The sequence below is a fragment of the Orcinus orca genome, chromosome 15, assembly GCF_937001465.1.
Source record: "Orcinus orca chromosome 15, mOrcOrc1.1, whole genome shotgun sequence".
Taxonomy (NCBI): Eukaryota; Metazoa; Chordata; class Mammalia; order Artiodactyla; family Delphinidae; genus Orcinus; species Orcinus orca.
This window is the reverse complement of record NC_064573.1, coordinates 49,486,577-49,507,794: the sequence shown is the minus strand read 5'-3', so window position 1 is coordinate 49,507,794 and position 21,218 is coordinate 49,486,577. Positions and strand designations below refer to the sequence as shown.

Below are 21,218 nucleotides of genomic sequence, written 5' to 3'. Positions count from 1 at the left end.
GGTGGAAAGGAGACTTGGAAAGGACGGATCTGAAAGGCACATGTGTGGGAGAAGGGTGGGTCTTGTTCTGTGTGGCTTAAGGTATGGAGAACTCACATCCAGGAGTGGAAGCTAGAGGGAGATCTATTTTAGATCATTCTGAGGAAGAAGTGTCAAATGTTTAAAGACGAGAAGGACTGGTTTAAAAGGAAATGAGTTCTACTGTCACTGGAGGTGTTCAGGAGAAGTTTCGGCATCAGACACGTCGTTACTCGTGAGATGAATGCTTTTGCTAATAGCAAAAGTAACCAACCTAGAATGAGGATGGGAACTCTTTGTTCCAGAAATGGAACAAAATGCTCACCTGTGAGACACGTTTGTTCCTGTGAGCTTTTTCCCTCTTTTTCATTCTTTCTTTCAATTAATAACGTCCAGATTCCTTGGTGGTCAAAACTCAAACTTGTTGAGAGAATTGCACTGATAAATCAGTCCTCTTCCTAAGCCAAGTCCCCCATATGCTGTGTTTGCAGGAGTTTGTGAAGGAAATAAAACCATGTTTCCTGCCTGTAAGGCATTTACGGTCTAATTGAGGAAATTAAAGTGACACAGCTATATGTCCATATAAGAGTGAGTAAAAGATTTTTTTAAAAAGGATGAGTAAGAGAAACCTATGATTACATATAATAAAATGTCTACAAAGATACTGTGAGGAGACACTTATCGTCTTTGAGTGGTAGGATCAAGGATAATGTTTTATCTCATTTTGCTGATTTTCCCAAATTTTCCATAGTGAACTTATATATATATTTTTACAATTAAAAATAAATGTGGTTCAAAACGTATGTGTATACACACAAGGTGTGGCTGCTGAGAAGACACCTGAAAGCCTCCCTGTAGCATGGCTAGGAAAGTTTCAAGCTTAGAGTTTTCCTTTAATAAAGTCAGATGATTTTTCACAGGAAAATGAGAGGGCATTTCAGCGTAAGAATGCATGGTATGGGGAAAGGAGTAGAAGTGGGAGGAGTAAAGAATGTCCAGGGGTGACCATTAGGCTTTCCCGTCTATAGCTGAGAACCTGAATATTCAGCATATGTGAGCAGTAGGTGGTGGAGTAGGTCCACTAACTTCGTGTGCATATCTCACAGCATCTGTCACACTGTTGTGAAATGTGCCTGTCTCCCCCATAGGACCATTAAACTACAGGACACCAGAGACTTGCTATCTTTGTATTCCTGCCCCTAGCACAGGGCCATGGCACACTGGGAATGCTCAAAGGTGCTCAGTGTTTATTGAATGTTCTTGAATGATATTAGAAGAGACATCAGCAGTTGTATAGGAGGCTACCAAATGAGGACAACACCAGCGATTAGGAGATTTCATTTCATAAGAATGGCGTGACCCTTTGTAGAGAAGAAACTGAATATATAATCAGAGAGGCCACACGAGAAGTTCCTGTAGCAAGATTGTTGGGAGATGAGACAGCTCCCCAAGCAGTGGCACCGAGGAGGGAGGGAAAAGGGAAGAGCCGGCAATGCTGTGTGGCTGGGTGACTGAACACAAAACTAGCTTTCCCCAAAGCCAAGTTAAAAAGCACGTGAAGGGGCTTCCCTGGTGGCGCAGTGGTTGAGAGTCCGCCTGCCGATGCAGGGGACACGGGTTCGTGCCCCGGTCCGGGAAGATCCCACATGCCGCAGAGTGGCTGGGCCCGTGAACCATGGCCGCTGAGCCTGCGCGTCCGGAGCCTGTGCTCCGCAACGGGAGAGGCCACAGCGGTGAGAGGCCCACATACTGCAAAAAAAAAAAAAAAAAAGCACGTGAAGAGTAAGTTTAATAACGCTGTCTTCTCTGGTTACTCCTCATTTCAGACTGCATAAACCAAGAACCCAAAGATGGTGGCCCTGGAGAAGAATGTGACGGTGAGAAGAGAAATGGCCCCCTCCTTTCCAAGTTGTGGGGTTCAGCTTAAAATCTGTGAGCCCTACACTGGGACATGCAGTTTCGAGTCTGGGAAAGCAGTGGTGGGAGGTGGTGGAAGGAGGGCTACTTAGAGTCACATCCAGCCTCTGTCAACTAAAATCTGTATGATCTCGTGCAAATGACCTTACTTCTTCAAGCCTCGGTTTCATCATTTGTCAGATGGTGAAACTGAGGTTGGTAATAACTATACCAACCTCATATAGCTGTTGGAAAAATGCTTATAAATCCCTTATCATGATTCTTGGTAAATAGCAAGCACTCAATAAATAAAAACTATTTATTACTCTTTTCCCACATACAAAATAAGCAACAAGTTGAATAGATTCACCATTTCTTTTTTTGCCCAGTTTTATTGAGATATAATTGACATGCAACATTGTATTAAAGTATATAACATAATGATTTGATATATGTGTATGTTGTGAAATGATCACCACAATTAACTTAGTTACCATCCATCACCTCACACAGTTACAAATTTTCTGTCTTGCATTAGGAATTTTTAAGATCTACTCTTCTAGCAACTTTTAAATATATAATACAGTGTCGTTAACTATAGTCACTGTGCTGTACGTTACATCCCAAGAACTTACTTATCATATAACTGGAAGTTTGTACCTTTTGACCACCCTCACCCTTTTTCCCCATTCCACCATTTCTTTGTCAAATGCCCCCTGTCTAGAGATCTCCCTTTTTCAGAATCTGCATCTTTCCCGGGGAAGTCCAGGATTGTGATTTTTGCCTGTGATGGGCTATGTGTGTATTAACTGGGCGGCACAGCTCTGGGGCTCTGTTTGCATTCCTGTGGCTCCAGCCCACAGCACTTGTGCCTTTGATTGCGGCCCCCACAGATTGTGACAGCTGTGTGATGACGCTCTTGAATGACCTGGCCACCATGGAGGATGAGCTCCTCCTGGTCAAGTCTCAGCTGCAGGGCCTGAGTGCCAGCGTGGGGACCCTGGAGCAGATGAGGCACTTGGAGACCCAGACCAAGGACCTGAGGGTAAGTACTCTGTGGGTCCAGCATGATGCCTGACCCAGAGCAGATACTTGGTGAAGAGAGATGCTATGTGAACGAATACTCCTCATGTGAGAAAGGGGGGAACTTGACTCCACTTAAGGCTCAGGGAGGCTGTCCTCCTTCCTCTGATCTAAATGAAGGTTAGATTTTTACTGGTGAAAAGTACCGGTGAACACACAAAACTAACACTTCTAAGTGAACATTCCTTACATACTGAATGTTTCTGGGCTCATTCTTCTCATAACTTTAGCTCACTGTTTTGCATTTGGAAGACTCATACGAATTTGAGTACAGTTGTTATTAATTCTTCTTTAAATGTTTGATGGAGTTTTCCAGTGAAGCCATGCGGGCCTGGGATTTTCTTTGTTGAAAGTTTTTTTTTTAATTGAACTGTAAGTTCAATTAAAAAATAGATATGGGACAATTAGGATTTATCTATTTCTTCTTGAGTGATATTTAGTAATTTGTGCCTTTCGAACAATTTTTCTATTTCGTCTAAATTACCAAATGTATTGCAATACAGTTGTTCATAATTTTTCCTTATCCTTTTAATATCTGCAAAATCTGTAGTGATGCTTTCTCATTCATTCTGGTTATTGGTCATTTGTGTCTTATCTCTTTTTTTGATTATTCTGGCTAGAGGTTTATCAATTTTATTGATCTTTCTATTTCATTGATTTCTCTCTGCTTTTCTTCAGTTTTCAATTTCATTGACTTCTGTTCTTATCCATATCTTTTCTTCCTTCTGCTTGCTTTGGGTTTAGTTTGCCATTCATTTTCTAGTTTCTTAAGATAAAAGCTTATTTACTGATCCAAAACCTTTCTTAACATAAGCATTTAGTGCTATAAGTTTTCCCCTAAACACTGCTTTAGCTGTATTCCACACATTTTAAAATATTGTGTTTTCATTTTCATTCAATTCAAAAAGATTTTCTAGGGAGCTCCCTAGTGGCCTAGCGGTTAGGATTCTGGGCTTTCACTGCTGTGGCCTGGGTTCAATCCCTGGTTGGAAACTGAGATCCCACAAGCCACGCAGCGTGGCCAAAGAAAAAAGAAAAATTTTCTAATTCCTCTTGTGACTAGAACTGTATTGTTTAATTTCTGAATTGGGGATTTTCCAGATAACTCTCTGTTATTGATTTCTAGTTTAACTCTTTTGGGGTCAGAGAACATACTTTATGATTCCAGTTCTCTTAAATGTGTTGATGTCTGTTTCATAGCTCAGAACATGTACTATGTACAGTTGGAAAGAAGGTGGTCAAGAGGGTATCCTAAGAAGTACTAGGGCCGAAAGTGCCCCACAGGCCAGAGTCAGGCTCCCTGGGGGGAAAACAGGGGCTCTTCTGCCTATAAATGGAGGCTGAAAAAGCAACCTCAAAACTTTCCAATTCGCATTGTTGGACAATGGCTGTATGAGAACCTAAGAAAGGACAACCTTGCAGCCAGAATGTGGACAAGACTCACAAACCAGGATCTGTGCTGAAATGTGACATTCTCACTGTCACCATAATGTACAAGTCCTAAGCTGTCACTATAACACCTGGTCCTGGACTGGGGGGTCTGGGGTGGGAGTAATGATGACCACAAGATCACCGGACAGGGCACAGAGAGTGCAGGGAGAAGAAGAAATCTCCCTCTTGGAAGGAGCCTGCAAACACTGTAACAGACAGATAATAAGAAAGACATGCAGCAGAAGCAACAGTCAAGTGATGAGTTCCCTTTAGAGAAAATGAAAATCATAGGACAATCTGAAAATTACTTTAAGGAATAACATCCAGGGCTTCCCTGGTGGTGCAGTGGTTGGGAGTCCGCCTGCTGATGCAGGGGACACGGGTTTGTGTCCCGGTCCGGGAAGATCCCACATGCCGCGGAGTGGCTGGGCCCGTGAGCCATGGCCGCTGAGCCTGCATGTCCGGAGCCTGTGCTCTGCAACGGGAGAGGCCACAACAGTGAGAGGCCCGCGTACCAGAAAAAAAAAGAGAATAACATCCAGTAGAAGGAACAAGAAATTAGAAAAAAATTTTAAACACCAGAAACCAAACAAGAAGAGGTAAATATGAAAAGATCTAAGTAAAACTCGTGGAAATGAAGAAATATACTCAAAGTAAAATAAATCAGTAGATGAGATAAACCCTAAGCTAGACATAGTGAAAGAGGGTTTGGGGAAAGTTTAATAAGTGCTTTTGGAATGAGGGCTGATTGTAAACCATTAGTGGCTATGGTTGAGTACATACAGCAAAAACTAATGCTAGAAAACTGGTTCTTTTCCATCCCATTAGGGTAATTTTAGAGCATGGTTTGCAGGCTTAACATGGAGAGGAGGGGGGGAAGTCTTTATGTTTTCAGAGAAAAAGAAAAGCCACTTGGGTTACTTTGATGTCATCAGTACAACCCTGCATTTTTTCAATGAAGGGAAGGAAACCAACATTTTGGTATCCATCCTATGTGCCAGGCTCTGTGCTAAGTGCTTTCCTTACGTCTCACAACATCCTGTGAGGAAAATAGTGTTATTTTTATTTACCAGGCCTGGAAAAGCTAAGTAACTTGCCCTCAGTCACACAGCTAGTATGTGGTGGGTCCAGAAGGATTCAAGCCAAGGTGAAATTCCTTTTTTTTTTTTTTTTTTTTTGGCAGCTTTATTTGCAATAAGCAAAAATCAGAAACATCCCAAAAGTCTGTCAGCAGGTGAAGGCATAAATAAATGACTGTACATCTACAAAGTAGAATACTAGTTTGCAATAAATTGTAATGAACTACTGATGCATGGGTGAATCTCAGAATAAGTACTCTGACTGAAAGAAGCCAGACCAGGGAAAGTTCATATCCTAATGAGTGTGTGCGTGTTTATGTGTGACAATCATAAGTTGTGCACAGTTCTAGAAAACGAAAAGTAATCTAATAGTGTGTGTTCCTGGTGATGGAGAAGGAAGTGTCAGGGAGAATCGGGGGGAGGGGTTACAAGGGGCATGAGGAAATGTTTCTTATCTTAATTGTGGAGACAATTTCATGGGTCATGTGTCAAAGCATATCAAATTGTGTACTTTAAACACGTGCCTTTTGTTGTATGTCAGTTATACCTCAGTAAAGCTTTTAAAAAATCAAACGAACAAAAACAGAAAGAGCCTCATTGACCTGTGGGACAACATCAAGTCACCAAACCTATATGTAATTGTTGTCACTGAAGAAAAATGAAGTGAGTAAGGGGCAGAAAAATATTTGTGCATTTAACGGTAGAAAATGTTCCAATTTTGAGGCAAAACTATTAACTCACAGCTCTAAGAAGTCCTGTGAATTCCAAGCAGGATACAGAATAAAAGTCTTACTAAAGCCCACCGTTAATTAATTGCTTTAAAAACAAAAATAAGTTGACATACTTAAAAGCAGGCTGAAAATAAAAAGATGCATTACAGAAAGGGGAGCAAAGGTAAGAATGACTTTTGTCTTCCTGTCTGCAAAAATTAAAAATAAAACATCTGAAACAATCAGGGCACTGTTGCACAAATTCCAGTTTGTCCCCTAGTGCAGATTATAATAAAACAGAATTAGTAAAATCTACATGTGTTAACCTGCTCTGTGAATGTAGAAAATCACAGAAAGTTGTAACCTTTTTTTGACAAAATAAAAGAATATCTACTCAGGAAAATGTCAGTCTGTTTTTATAGATTTGTATGAACTTGAGAAAAGTGTAAAAAAGATCCAACAGATAATTTTGTTCTCTGTAACCTCTGATGTCTGGGATTGGTGAGGGTTTTGAAAGTAGGGTGATTGATTGTCAACCATTATTCATACACAAGATGAAATTCTAAAGACCATGCTTTACCCACTATACTTCTTACTTCTTATACTTCTACTAACACTCTTTAGAATGATGTGCCTTATTTGCCTACAACAAAAATAAAGTAGAACTATCTTCTTGCAATATCACACAAACACTATGAAAATTCAGTAGGAATATGTATGAGAAAGCAACTAATTTTTTGGACGGTCGTATGTATGTGGCATTTTATAATGCATTAGCCCACTTACCACTGAAAACAACCAGCAGCTTAATATTATAATCACCAATATACAGATGAAGGAGATAAAGTCCAGTGAGCTTATCTATTAAGTGGTGAACCTAGGGTGTGGACCTGAGCTGGAAAACCTGTGTTCTTTTACCCAACGCTGTTCTCGTGTGCAAATAGAGATAATAATTTTGCTTTTTCTTGTAAAAATTCTCAAGGTATTAACATATTTTTTCCCCAAAATTGAAAATATTTACTCTTCTAGATATTGTATGAGGCAATGTCACCCTCTAAAAGTAATGAGGCTGTTGAGTTCCTCAAAAAGGACAGGGGACCAGGATTTGAGTCCTGAAGCAATCAGTAATCACCTGTACTGCTGTGGCATGGATGGGTCACCCAACTTCTTTGGGCTTCTGTTTTCTCATTTTTTTCATATTGAATAAGGGTATTCAATTAAATGAGCTACAAATTTCCCTCCTGCTCTATAATTCTTTGAATCTAGTGAGTCCCTGAATAGAGTAGCCATAGGCACTTCTTTTTAGTATTATCAGGTAACATATCGGTTAAAAATAACTGAACAATTCTTTATAATAGGATCTAAACCTTAATACGTCAAGAAGTGACATCACCCTCATTTCTATAAGGTTAGATCGTTAATTCAAGTAAAGTATCTCTTGTCTCTTCATGTTTTTAAATTTTACTACTTTATTTTAGAGCCATATCGCAACTTACATCAGAAATTTATTCTTCATGTGGCCTATTTCAAAGAACCGTATTTTTTTCCCTAAGGAACAGCATTGGTCTTGCTAAGTGAATCTTTTCACATCATCACCAGGTTTACCAACTTGGTAAGACTTCCCTCCAAATTTCTACTCTAAAGTGAGATTAACTTTGTATGTTACTTTCAGAGCCAGTTGCTCAGCTACAGTTCCACCGTTTCAAATCATAAATCAAAACTGGATGGCCTGGAAAAAGAACTGAGTAACTTGAATCGTGAATTTGAAACTTTGCAAGAAAAGGTAATGTGTTAGGTCAATAACATTAACTTTTTTTTTTTTTGCTTTCAGAATACTGTTAGTTTTTTCCTCCCATCAACTTACTTTTTGCTCATCAATTTGTTTTTCATGTAGGTTCAAATAAATTCCAGAAAAGCTCAAACATTATATAGCAATGTTGATCGGACAACCCAAGGCGCCAAAGAGCTGGACACAAAGATTAAAAATGTCATCCGGAATGTGCACGGTAAGAAGAGTTACTCAGCCCAATTAAACATCTTTTATATTACTTTGTAGCCTTTGTTGTACAAAGAAAAAGTGTAGTGATACTAAAAAAACAATATGAACCCTCCATAAAAATCTCAGCCTTTTTTTTTTTTAGTAGTCTGCTGGAGTCCAGAATTCCCAGTTCAATAAACTGCTTGATGTTTTCCAGTTCTTGTGAAGCAGATCTCTGGGACAGAAGGAGAAGGAAACAACTTGCCTTTGGACGATTTTTCCAGAAAGCTGGCTGAAGCGGAGCGCATGTTGAGGGAACTGAGGAACCGCAACTTTGGGAAGAACCTGAGGGAAGCAGAAGCTGAAAAAAGAGAGGCTCAGCTTCGTAAGGACCCTCCCAAATTCTTGCATACAATCCGTTCTAATTGGTTTGAAATACGGTGTGCCGAGTGCAATATCTAGTCACCGGTGCCAGGTGGAGGGGCTCATCCTTTCAGCATATATTACTGGTAGAGGATCACGTGGTGAAAGTAGGTAGCCCCTTCAGATTACTGAGAAGCCGTAGGACAGAACAACACTTTTTTAATTTATTGAAGTATAGTTGATTTACAATGTTGTGTTAATTTCTGCTGTACAGCAAAGTGATTTCAGTTATACATATACATATACTTTCTTTTTCACGTTACTTTCCATTATGGTTTATCACAGGATATTGAATATAGTTACCTGTACTTTGCAGTAGAAGCTTGTTGTTTATCCATCCTATGTATAATAGTTTACATCTACCAATCCCAGACTCTCAATCCTTCCCTCCCTCCCCACTCCTTGGCAATCACAAGTCTCCTCTATGTCTGTGAGTCTGTTTCTTTTTCATAGATATGTTCATTTGTGTCATATTTTAGATTCCACATATAAGTGATATCGTATGGTTTTTGTCTTTGTTTGGCTTACTTCGCTTAGTATGATAATTTCTAGGTCCATCCATATTGCTGCAAATGGCATTATTTCATTCTTTTTAAAGGCTGAGTAATATTCCATTGTACATATATACCACATCTTCTTTATCCATAGAATAGAATATCTTACCATCATGCAAAAAAAAAAGTTTCTTCTTAGACATTAGACACTGATACCTCTTGTTCCTTTTTAACTGCATTTTCATTCTTCTTTCATTCATCTCCACTCAGCTCTCTCATATCATTTTTAATGGTCACCTTATCACCATTGAGCTTTTGAATCATACATTGATATTAGCACTACTGTTACCTCCAAAAATGAATATACTAGAAATTAACTGAATATATCTAAAGGTTTGGGTTAGGGGAAAAGCCTCATTAGCTCAAAACTGTAAGAAATAATAATTTGGTGTATATTTTCCCAAATACTGACCTTTATTCTCTAGTAAAATGATGTATCAGTGGTTACAGATAGTAGCAGTTCTCTTTTAGCATTTGTATTGTTTAAATTTAATATTAGCCTTGGCTTTTAGCTGCAAGGAGACAGTGTTAGTAGTAGAAGGAGCATGTACTTTGTGCTCTGCAGGTCAAGTTCAAGTCCCAAGGCTAAAACCTTGTCACCCAATTTCTCAGGCCATCCATTTTCCTATCTGAAACATGAGGATGATAATTACTGTTTTCATGTGGTTGTCACGAAAGTTAAATGAGACAGTGTGTGTATAACATAACATAAATGCTAGTTTCCTTTCCTGTTCCCTTGCAAGTTCGAGGAAAACCATGAAGTGAGTAGAAACTCAGTTCTCCTTCTGTAGTCTTTATAAGTTAGCTTCCAATGTACTCATCTCTCAAGTGGAAAACAAAAAGGTGATGTATTACAGTGCTGACTCGGATAAGGAGCTGGCTGGAAAACCACCAGGTGGAGAACAATGGGCTCGTTAAGAATATGCGAGATTCTTTAAATGAATACGAAGCCAAACTCAGTGACCTCCGTGCCGCTCTACAGGAGGCCAGTGCCCAAGCAAAGCAGGCCACCGGCCTCAACCGAGAAAACGAGAGGGCTTTGGAATCCATCAAGGTGAGGTCACGGTCAGAATCTGCATGGTTTGGTTAATGACGAGGATGAGGGAACAGGAATCTTCATCGTTAATTAAGTGGCAGAGCCAGGCAGCTGTCTGTACAGGAAACCCTAATCAAATAGGAGCGAGTCATTAAATGCAAAATCGAAGTAGTTGCTACTCCTCAGCGGCCAGAAAAGTTTCTGAACTTAAACCACAGAGAAAGCAGAGCAAATCGCTTCACCCCCACCCCTGGCTGATAGAGTGCTGGGCCAATAATGTTGCCAAATAGGTGAGAAATTAATATTGTTATAATTAATTCAAAGTGTACAATGTATGCTCTAAATAACTGACTTTTTGTGTCATATATGTAAACATCAGAATCACCAGCAAAGGCATTTTAAGCCATTACTTGCTTCATAGGAAATAAGTCAAAATACAGGCCACATGCAGGAGTTGCAATGAGGATTTAAAGCTCGAATTCTATAGTGTGTATTTCAGTGGTGAACTGTGTTGTTGTTTTAACAACAACAAAAGTGTGAGGGGCTATGAAATGACAGTAAGATCAAAGTGGAATAACATAGGACTGAACACCCCCCCCCAAAAAAAAAACGCAAGAATTTCGTAAAAGACAATGACTAATATCTTCACTGATGGTAATAGGGTTCGTTAGCTCCCAAAGCCTCTTCAGGTAGTAACACCTCTGTTGGAAGTCACTGATTTTGCCAAGGGGAAGGGAGCAGGGTCCAATTTTACGGGTCCCTGAACTCGGTCCGCCTCCACCCTGCCATCCTAAAGTCCTGTGTGTTTCCTTATTGAAGTGTCCCAACATCTTCGCTGGGACCGGCATGTAGAGTGTGCTGATGGTTGGTGCTGATTCCCTTAGTTAAAATCCCTCGTTCTGATCCACTAGCCAGAGCTTAATTATATATCCATCTCATGGGCCTGGTTGAGCCCAGTGTAGAAACCTTCTCCAATGTGACAGCGATTGTTTCATTGGCATGTTGTCTGTGGAAACTATGACAACACACCTACACAACAAATTGAGCTGATGTCTCATGGCTTTGGAGTTTCCTAGATGACCTTTAAGTGCAAGAAGACATTCTGACTCTGAAACTACTTCTATGCTGTTGTCCAATAAATATGCCAGTGCCTTCTGACGATACATCATGAAGCTCACAGACATTCTTTTTATTCTCTCCAGAGACAAGTTAAAGAAATGAATTCCCTCCAGAGTGACTTCACCAAGCATCTAGCCACTGCAGACTCTTCCTTACTGCAAACTAATGTTGCCTTGGAGCTGATGAGTAAAAGCCATGAGGTAGAGGCAAAACTGGTTCTCTGGAAAATCAAAAAGCATTTAAATTATGTTTCGAGGAAACTATGAGATCGGCAAACCAATTTTTTCTCCAATGTATGTCTTTTAGGTGGAAGAAAATATACCAGATGGTTAAGAGTGGTTGTCCCTTGCGGGGGGGTGAATGATGTATCTTCTCTATATCTATCTCTATTATCTAATTTGCCTGCAGTGAGTGAATGTTACTTTTGTGATAACGAAAAAAAATGTGGTGCTATTTTTAAAATATCATTTTCATCTCTAAGATGAATAAGGTCTGAGGATCTAATGTAAAGCAATATGACTCTAGTCATATACATATACGTACATATACATAGGTACATATACATACATATACATATGACTCTAGTCATATACATATTCATATACAACACTATATTGTATAATTGAAATTCGCTAAAAGAGAATTTAAATGTTCTCACCCCCACTCCCAAAAAAGTTAAGAGGATAAAATATGAGCTGATTGATGTGTTAACTCACTGGGGGAATCCTTTCACAATGTATGCGTATATCAAATCATCACTTCGTGCACTTTAAATACCTTACAATCGTATGTCAGTTATACCTCAGTAAAGCTAAAAAACAATTACAAAATAAAATAAAATAAAATATCAGGCATACATTATTAACAGAAGACATTTAGGACTGGCAAAAGATGGACAACATTTCTTAGCAACCCATTGGTCATTTTGAAAATATCTTTTATTATCGCTATTTCTAAATCAGAAAAAAGGTATTTTGGTTTAGTGCAGCTATACACAAATGATAATAATGAGCTTTTATAAAATCTATCAAAGTGGGTACCCACCATATGGAAAATGTTCAAAATGGTGGTATAACTTGGGAGAATATTATCAGTGTCAATATCTCAAGTAACCAAGGAATAATTGGTGTGCTGAGCGGGCTCAGAAAACAGTTTCTCATTGTTGCTTCCTGGAAACGTCATTTACGACAGAGGTCAAGAAAATAGCATATACGTGCTTTGCTTAAGTTGACACTACCTCTTGTTTACTTGGAAAATACAGGAATATGAAAAACTAGCTGTCACCTTAAATGAAGCAAGACACGAACTAAGTGACAAAGTGAGAGAACTTTCCAAATCGTCCAGTAAAGCATCCCTGGTGGGGGAGGCAGAGAAGCATGCTCAGTCTTTACAGGAGCTGGCGAGGCAGCTGGAGGAGTGAGTGGCTGGCCTGACGGGTCTAACTGCAGGGGCCGCTGGAGCCTGGTGGGAAGGCCTCTCAGGGGGAGTGGGGTCTCCAGACCAGGGTGGAGGGCGGCACCCAGGGCCCAGTTCCGAACCCGACCAGCCGCAGGGGCCTGATTCCCAGCTGCATCTCTGGGGCAGAGCTGCAGAGCTTGCAGCCCCAAGTCTCCATCTGTCAAATGAATCGGGAGGTTAGGGGGCTCAGCTGCAGGCAGGGGAGCCGCTGGAGCCCTCTCCTGTACCATTTTCTAGGATCAAGAGGAACACCAGTGGGGATGAGCTGGTACGCTGTGCCGTGGACGCTGCCACCGCCTATGAGAACATCCTCAATGCCATCAAAGCAGCCGAGGACGCAGCGGACAAGGCCACCAGCGCGTCTGAGGCTGCCCTCCAGGTGAGCCCCTGCACTGGTACCTTCTCTCCAGGCACTCTGGAGACGACTCGTTTTCCTATCTTCTTTCTGCATGCACCAAGGAATAGAAAAAAGCATTATTTTAGACCAGAATTTGTTATATAGAATAGACTCGAACTTGCTCTAGATATAAGTCATTTCTGTATATACTTGGCTGTTTGATAAATGTCGCCCACTTTTAAAAATCGTTTGTAAAACCAGATAGAAATCACACTGATTATTGATTTTGAACCATGAAAGTGTCCTACCCTGCTTCTTACCAGATATGTTTTTATGCTGTGACTGAGTATTGAGCATTAACATTTACCAAAGAAGAGAAATTTTTGTACACAATTTTATAACCATTTATTTCCTGTCATTTGTCTTACACCTGGGCATGTCTGCGGAGTCCTATGGTATCTTAAATGCATCATATAATATTCCTATGTCTAAAAATAAAGAACAAATTATTAACTATGAGAGAATTAGGGGACAGACCTCAGAAGGTTGAAGATTTTTATCTCCCGAAGATTAAAAGCCTAAAAACATTTTAGCTCTGTCCTCCATTATTTCAGAGGGTATTGTACAAGTGACAGTGAGAAAATGAGAAGGTGTCACACAATTTGTCATTATATCAGCAGAGATGGGTCCGCCTCCCTAAGCCACAGACGTCTTCTTAGAGCCCTGACTGTATCTTTTAAGGAACAGTCTTTTTAAACCTCCTCTTTACCTTCTAACCTCATTCTTTAAAGATTAAAGATAAGGGCTTTGGGGTAGGATGAAAACTCTTGCACTATATTTCCTAAGGTGTATCACATTTAAAGCGGATAAACACTTTGCTTTCAGACAGTGATAAAGGAAGATGTTCCAAGAAAAGCTAAAACCCTGAGTTCCAACAGCGATAAACTATTAAATGAAGCCAAGATAACCCAGAAGAAGCTACAGCAAGGTACTGAGGGTTAGGGTGGAGGCTGGGATAGTCAAAGACTTGGAAACAACCTATGAGACCAGGAGAGGCAGCCCTAGAAGCAAACGCACTTCTTGAATCTCAGTGTCCATGCAAATGATGCTTTGCAAACTCATAGCTGGGATGTGTCTACCCAATATTCTAACATATACCAAATTAACTAGAACCTCATAAATCTAAGTAAATCTTGAGGCTGATAGGCCTGTTTCGGCCTGGCCTTGGGTTTGGGGGAGGGGATTCTTAGTTTAATCCCGTGTGGACCCACATAGCATTGAGGTATGTACAGTGCTGCTTTCTTACTTAAGGCCCAGGTAATTAGTTTCAGGTCATTAGAGCAACTGCTTCAAAATTTCTTAAGCCCTAAAATCTTAGCAACTGAAAGTACCAAAAATCACTACCACTATGGAGCATGAAGATTTTTAAATTTTTGTCTTTGAACTTTTTCTACTTATTTAATTTGATTTTTTTAAAAAAATAATTAAACCGTCTCGATCTCACCAAATTCCTGTGTTCAGAAAATGCTGTGTCTTGATTTTCTCTGGTCTCCTGTGGTCATTCATAGCTGAGCAGCCATCCAAGCTCAGAGCCCTCACTTACCTTCTTAATCCTTTCAAAGCAGTTAGATGCCTTCTACCAGTAAATAAATATATTTATTTATTTATCTTTTTTCATTTTTAAAAATTAAAATGAGTTATTACACCTCTCCCTTTCCTCATGTGCATTTCCAAGGAGCCTGGTAACACAGGCTCTATATGCTCCTGGCCTCTGTAACTGGAGGACCTGTGGGTCTAGGTGCATGCAGTGGGCATCTCGGGGATGACTGCTAAGATGCAGGTCTGCTCAATGCTGTGCAGACCTTGGCTGCTTCAGGGGTCACCAATACCCACAGATGATCAAGATCTTTAGGGTAATTGCCTCTTGCTGCTTTATTTCATTTTAGAAATCAGTCCGGCTCTCAACAACCTGCAGCAAACTCTGAAAATTATGACCATTCAGAAAGGGCTGGTAGACACCAATCTCACGACCATCCGCGATGATCTTCGTGGGATACAGAGAGGTCAGCAGCTCCCTAACCCACGGGACTTGGCTTCTTTTGTCAAACATTTTAGATACTTACCCCTCCCTGTTTGTGTGTGCATTAGATGACATTGATGGTATAATCAATAGTGCAAAGAGCATGGTCAGAAATGCCAACGACATCACAAATGATGTTCTAGATGGGCTCAACCCCATTCAGACAGACGTGGAAAGAATTAAGGATACCTATGGGAGCACCGGGAGTGAAGACTTCAACAAGGCTCTCACCGATGCAGATAATTCAGGTAGCAGGCATTCTCTGCCCAGGACATATTATCCACTTTCTCCATCAGTATGTGCTTTGGCCAGTTTTAATTTTTCCCTGGTAAAGTCTGATCTTAGAAATTAAAATATTAAAAACAACTTCACATAATCCATTGAAAGAGTATGGCTATTCTGTTAGTTAAAAGGACCAAGTAGGATTTTTGAAAAAAATCCATGAACATTGCTATTGATTTTCCCTTTTATAGAGTGGAGATATAGGTCCCTGAATTATGAGGAATTGAATTATTATTAATATTAAAGATCAAAAAGCAAAGATTTATTTTTTATAGTGGTCAAGAAAGATGATTTGATATCTAGATTGCAGAATAAGATCCATGATGTATTTATATAGAAATATGTATAATATATATTTCTATAATATAGAAACTGTATTACCTGATTCTGAGTCATCCTGTCCAACGTTTGGGACACAGACATACCACTTGACAAGTACTATCAATGAGAACATCTGTATTTAACCTTTTCTCAACTCACAATGATAAATTTCTGTTTTGTAATCTCACCAACAGTAAAGAAATTAACCAGCAAACTGCCTGATCTTTTGAGCAAGATTGAAAGTATCAACCAACAGCTGTTGCCACTGGGCAACATCTCTGACAACATGGACCGCATACGGGAGCTAATTCAGCAGGCCAGAGATGCTGCGAATAAGGTGGGTGTGTCCCCACATTGCCAGGCACCAAGGCTCATTCTTTGATAAGTTACTCCATTCATTAGGAAAGGAAAGGTATCTATGTGCTCAAGAGCTGGTTGTCTTTCTTTTTATTTATTTTTTGGCTGCGTTGCGTCTTTGTTGCAGTCCGCAAGCTTTCTCTAGTTGAGGCGAGCGGGGGCCACTCTTTGTTGCAGTGCGTGAGCTTCTTATTGTGGTGGCTTCTCTCGTTGCGGAGCATGAGCTCTAGGCGCACGGGCTTCAGTAGCTGTGGTGCGTGGGCTCGGTAGTTGCGGCTCACCGGCTCTAGAGCACATGCTCAGTAGTTGTGGTGTAGGGGCTTAGTTGCTCCGCAGCATGTGAGATCTTCCTGGACCCGGAATCGAACCTGTGTCCCCTCCATTGGCAGGCAGATTCTCAACCACTGCGCCCAAGTCCCCTGGTTGTCTTTCTTGCCATAATTCTTTGGTTGCTCCCAATGTGCAAGTTCATTTCCTCCTGTCATCCTTCAAAAGTACACGTCATCTTCATCCCTTAGATGATCTGGTACATCAAGGACCTGGAGCAGTTTCCTTCTCACTGACTCATGCAGACAGGAAGCAGGATTCTCCTCCAGGCTCCAGTTGGTAAAGTGTTATTGCAAGTTCGAGTAAGGGTTCTGTGATTGGAACGTGCAGATGTGATACTGAACAAAACCTACCTTCTCATTTTAACTTGGAAGTTGTAGAATCCACTTTTATTGAGGATGGAGGAATGGTTCCTACCAACATGAGCAGTGTTCTGAATAGGAGATTACAGCAATTTTCCTTCATTGGAAAATTCCATCAGCCTTTCTAATTTTAATCTAACATTATTTACTTGAATTCCTTACGCTTCTCCCTCACAATATGTTTTATCCTAAAATAATGTAAATGAAATAGCTTGTATTTTTCAGCTACCTCCCTATGAGATATTTGGAGATAGAGAGTTGGAAAGCCAAGTCAGAATATCACTGCCCTGGAGGCACCATGGTTGATTTCCAGGCTCAATATTACGTCTTTTGAGCCTCAAAAGCTGCCTTTTCTTTTAGGAAAGAGAATGACTCCCAACACAAAATTTTTAGCAGAAAAACAAAGAGCCTAAGGCACAGTTTGGCAGAAACTACCCTCTTCATACCCATACGCATCTTATAAAAAGCAAATGAAAAAGCATGTTTCTAGCTTTTGCCCTTCTGTGTTCATTCACTAATTTACTGAACATAATCTGAAGTGTATGAATAGCACAGTGGCTTAGAACTGGTTAACCGAGGCAGACGGCCTTGTTCTGATCTCTGCTCTGTCACTTACGAAAATAAGACTAGTTACAGTTTATAGATAAACGATATTTAGTAAAAATATTAAAACACACATGAGAAGCAGGGCATGGGAGTCCAAATCCAGTGTAGTGGTGACCTCTGAGAAGGGAGAGCAGACTGGGAACAGGGTGGGATACATGATGGGATTCAGTCATAGCAGTAATGCTTAATTTCTTAAGAAGGTCATGCATATGCAGGTATAGTCTCTTTTTTTGTGTTCATAAAATGTTTTTTTTTGAAATTTATTTTTTTATACAGCAGGTTCTTATTAGTTATCAATTTAATACATATTAGTGTATATATGTCAATCCTAATCTCCCAATTCATCACACCCCACCACCGCTTTCCCCCCTTGGTGTCCATACGTTTGTTCTCTACATCTGCGTCTCACTTTCTGCCCTGCAGACCGGTTCATCTGTACCATTTTTCTAGGTTCCACATATATGCATTAATATACGATACTTGTTTTTCTCTTTCTGACTTACTTCACTCTGTATGACAGTCTCTAGATCCAGCCACATCTCTACAAATAACCCAATTTCATTCCTTTTTGTGGCTGAGTAATATTCCATTGTATATATGTACCACAACTTCTTTATCCATTCGTCTGTTGATGGGCATTTAGGTTGCTTCCATGACCTGGCTATTGTAAATAGTGCTGCAGTGAACATTGTGGTGCATGTGTCTTTTTGAATTATGGTTTTCTCTGGGTATATGCCCAGTAGTGGGATTGCTGGGTCATATGGTAATTCTATTTTTAGTTTTTTAAGGAACCTCCATACTGTTCTCCATAGTGGCTGTATCAATTTACGTTCCTACCAACAGCACAAGAGTGTTCCCATTTCTCCACACCCTCTCCAGCATTTGTTGTTTGTAGATTTTCTGATGATGCCCATTTTAACTGGTGTGAGGTGATACCTCATTGTAGTTTTGATTTGCATTTCTCTAATAATTAGTGATGTTGAGCAGCTTTTCAAGTGCTTCTTGGCCATCTGTATGGCTTCTTTGGAGAAATGTCTATTTAGGTCTTCTGTCCATTTTTTGATTGGGTTGTTTGATTTTGTAATATTGAGCTGCATGGGCTGTTTATATATTTTGGAGATTAATCCTTTGTCCATTGATTCGTTTACAAATATTTTCTCCCATTCTGAGGGTTGTCTTTATGTCTTGTTTATGATTTCCTTTGCTGTGCAAAAGCTTTTACATTTCATTAGGTCCCATTTGTTTATTTTTGTTTTTATTTCCACTACTCTAGGAAGTAGATCAAAAAAGATCTTGCTGTGATTTATGTCAAAGAGTGTCCTTCCTATGTTTTCCTCTAAGAGTTTTATAGTGTCCGGTCTTATATTTAGGTCTCTAATCCATTTTGAGTTTATTTTTGTGTATGGTGTTAGGGAGTGTTCTAATTCTTTTACATGTAGCTGTCCAGTTTTCCCAGCACCACTTATTGAAGAGATTGTCTTTTCTCCACTGTATATCCTTGCCTCCTTTGTCATAGATTAGTTGACCATAGGTGCGTGGGTTTATCTCTGGGATTTCTATCCTGTTCCATTGATCTACATTTCTGTTTTTGTGCCAGTACCATACTGTCTTGATTACAGTAGGTTTGTAGTATAGTATGAAGTCAGGGAGTCTGAGTCCTCCAGCTCCATTTTTTTCCCTCAAGACTGCTTTGGCTATTTGGGGTCTTTTGTGTCTCCATACAAATTTTAAGATTTTTTTGTTCTAGTTCTGTAAAAAATGCCATTGGTAATTTGATAGGGATTGCATTGAATCTGTAGATTGCTTTGGGTAGTATAGTCATTTTCACAATATTGATTCTTCCAATACATGAACATGGTATATCTCTCCATCTGTTGGTATCATCTTTAATTTCTTTCATCAGTGTCTTATAGTTTTCTGCATACAGGTCTTTTGTCTCCTTAGGTAGGTTTATTCCTAGGTATTTTATTCTTTTTGTTGCAATGGTAAATGGGAGTGTTTCCTTAATTTCTCTTTCAGATTTTTCATCATTAGTGTATAGGAATGCAAGAGATTTCTGTGCATTAATTTTGTATCCTGCAACTTTACCAAATTCATTGATTAGCTCTAGTAGTTTTCTGGTGGCATCTTTATGATTCTCTATGTATAGTATCATGTCACCTGCAAACAGTGACAGTTTTACTTCTTCTTTTCCAATTTGTATTCCTTTTATTTCTTTTTCTTCTCTGACTGCCGTGGCTAGGACTGCCAAAACTATGTTGAATAATAGTGGTCAGAGTGGACATCCTTATCTTGCTCCTGATCTTAGAGGAAATGCTTTCAGTTTTTCACCATTGAGAATGATGTTTGCTGTGGGTTTGTCATATATGGCCTTTATTATGTTGAGGTAGGTTCCCTTTGTGCCCACTTCCTGGAGAGTTTTTATCATAAATGGGTGTTGAATTTTGTCAAAAGCTTTTCTGCATCTATTGAGATGATCATATGGTTTTTATTTGTTAATATGGTGTATCACATTGATTGATTTGCATATACTGAAGAATCCTTGCATCCCTGGGATAAATCCCACTTGATCATGGTGTATGATCCTTTTAATGTGTTGCTGGATTCTGTTTGCTGGTATTTTGTTGAGGATTTTTGCATCTATGTTCATGAGTGCTATTGGTCCGTAATTTTCTTTTTTTGTAGTGTCTTTGTCTGGTTTTGGTATCAGGGTGATGGTGGCCTCATAGAATGAGTTTGGGAGTGTTCCTTCCTCTGCAATTTTTTGGAAGAGTTTGAGAAGGATGGTTGTTATCTCTTCTCTATATGTTTGATAGAATTCACCTGTGAAGCCATCTATTCCTGGACTTTTGTTTGTTGGAAGATTTTTAAAGACAGTTTCAATTTCAGTGCTTGTGATTGGTTTGTTCATATTTTCTATTTCTTCCTGGTTCAGTCTTGAAGGTTATACCTTTCTAAGAATTTGTCCATTTCTTCTAGGTTGTCCATTTTATTGGCATAGAGTTGCTTGTAGTAGTCTCTTAGGATGCTTTGTATTTCTGCTGTAACTTCTCCTTTTTCATTTCTAATTTTATTGATTTGAGTCCTCTCCCTCTTTTTCTTGATGAGTCTGGCTCATGGTTTATCAATTTTGTTTATCTTCTCAAAGAACCAGCTTTTAGTTTTATTGATCTTTGCTATTGTTTTCTTTGTTTCTATTTCATTTATTTCTGCTCTGGTCTTTATGATTTCCCTCCTTCTACTAACTTTAGGTTTTGTTTGTTCTTCTTTCCCTAGTTCCTTTAGGTGTAAGGTTAGATTGTTTATTTGAGATTTTTCTTGTTTCTTGAGGTAGGCTTGTATTGCTATAAACTTCCCTCTTAGAACTGTCTCTGCTTCATCCCATAGGCTTTGGATCATTGTGTTTTTGTTGTAATTTGTCTCTAGGTATTTTTTGATTCCTTCTTTGATTTCCTCAGTGATCTCTTGGTTATTTAGTAATGTATTGTTTAGCCTCCATGTGTTTGTGCTTTTTACATTTTTTTCCCTGTAATTGATTTCTAATCTCATAGTGTTGTGGTCAGAAAAGATGCTTGATATGATTTCAATTTTCTTAAATTTACTGAGGCTTGGTTTGTGACCCAAGATGTGAACTATCCTGGAGAATGTTCCATGCGCACTTGAGAAGAAAGTGTAATCTGCTGTTTTTGGATGGAATGTCCTATAAATATCAATTAAATCTATCTGGTCTGTTGTGTCATTTAAAGCTTGTGTTTCCTTAT

The 21,218-nt window shown here is 39.5% G+C and overlaps 1 protein-coding gene across 5 annotated transcripts in view; it reads left to right on the top strand.

Annotated features, from left to right (window-relative positions):
* Positions 1-21,218, top strand: part of LAMA3 (laminin subunit alpha 3) — a 242,767-nt gene that overhangs the window by 181,145 nt on the left and 40,404 nt on the right. For 4 of the 5 annotated variants that reach the window (XR_004485306.2, XM_004273749.4, XM_033435312.2 and 1 more), the window contains 13 exons: positions 1,845-1,895; positions 2,808-2,959; positions 7,890-8,000; positions 8,112-8,223; positions 8,413-8,580; positions 10,030-10,226; positions 11,411-11,527; positions 12,589-12,743; positions 13,023-13,164; positions 14,008-14,110; positions 15,069-15,185; positions 15,271-15,450; positions 16,000-16,142. Coding sequence is in view for 4 of the 5 variants with exons in the window: in XM_004273749.4 (XP_004273797.1) it covers positions 1,845-1,895; positions 2,808-2,959; positions 7,890-8,000; positions 8,112-8,223; positions 8,413-8,580; positions 10,030-10,226; positions 11,411-11,527; positions 12,589-12,743; positions 13,023-13,164; positions 14,008-14,110; positions 15,069-15,185; positions 15,271-15,450; positions 16,000-16,142 (1,748 nt within the window). In the remaining variant the exon portion in view is untranslated. Of the gene's footprint in view, positions 1-1,844; positions 1,896-2,807; positions 2,960-7,889; positions 8,001-8,111; positions 8,224-8,412; positions 8,581-10,029; positions 10,227-11,410; positions 11,528-12,588; positions 12,744-13,022; positions 13,165-14,007; positions 14,111-15,068; positions 15,186-15,270; positions 15,451-15,999; positions 16,143-21,218 lie in introns of those variants that run through there. The other variant, XM_033435313.2, reaches the window with a different exon arrangement.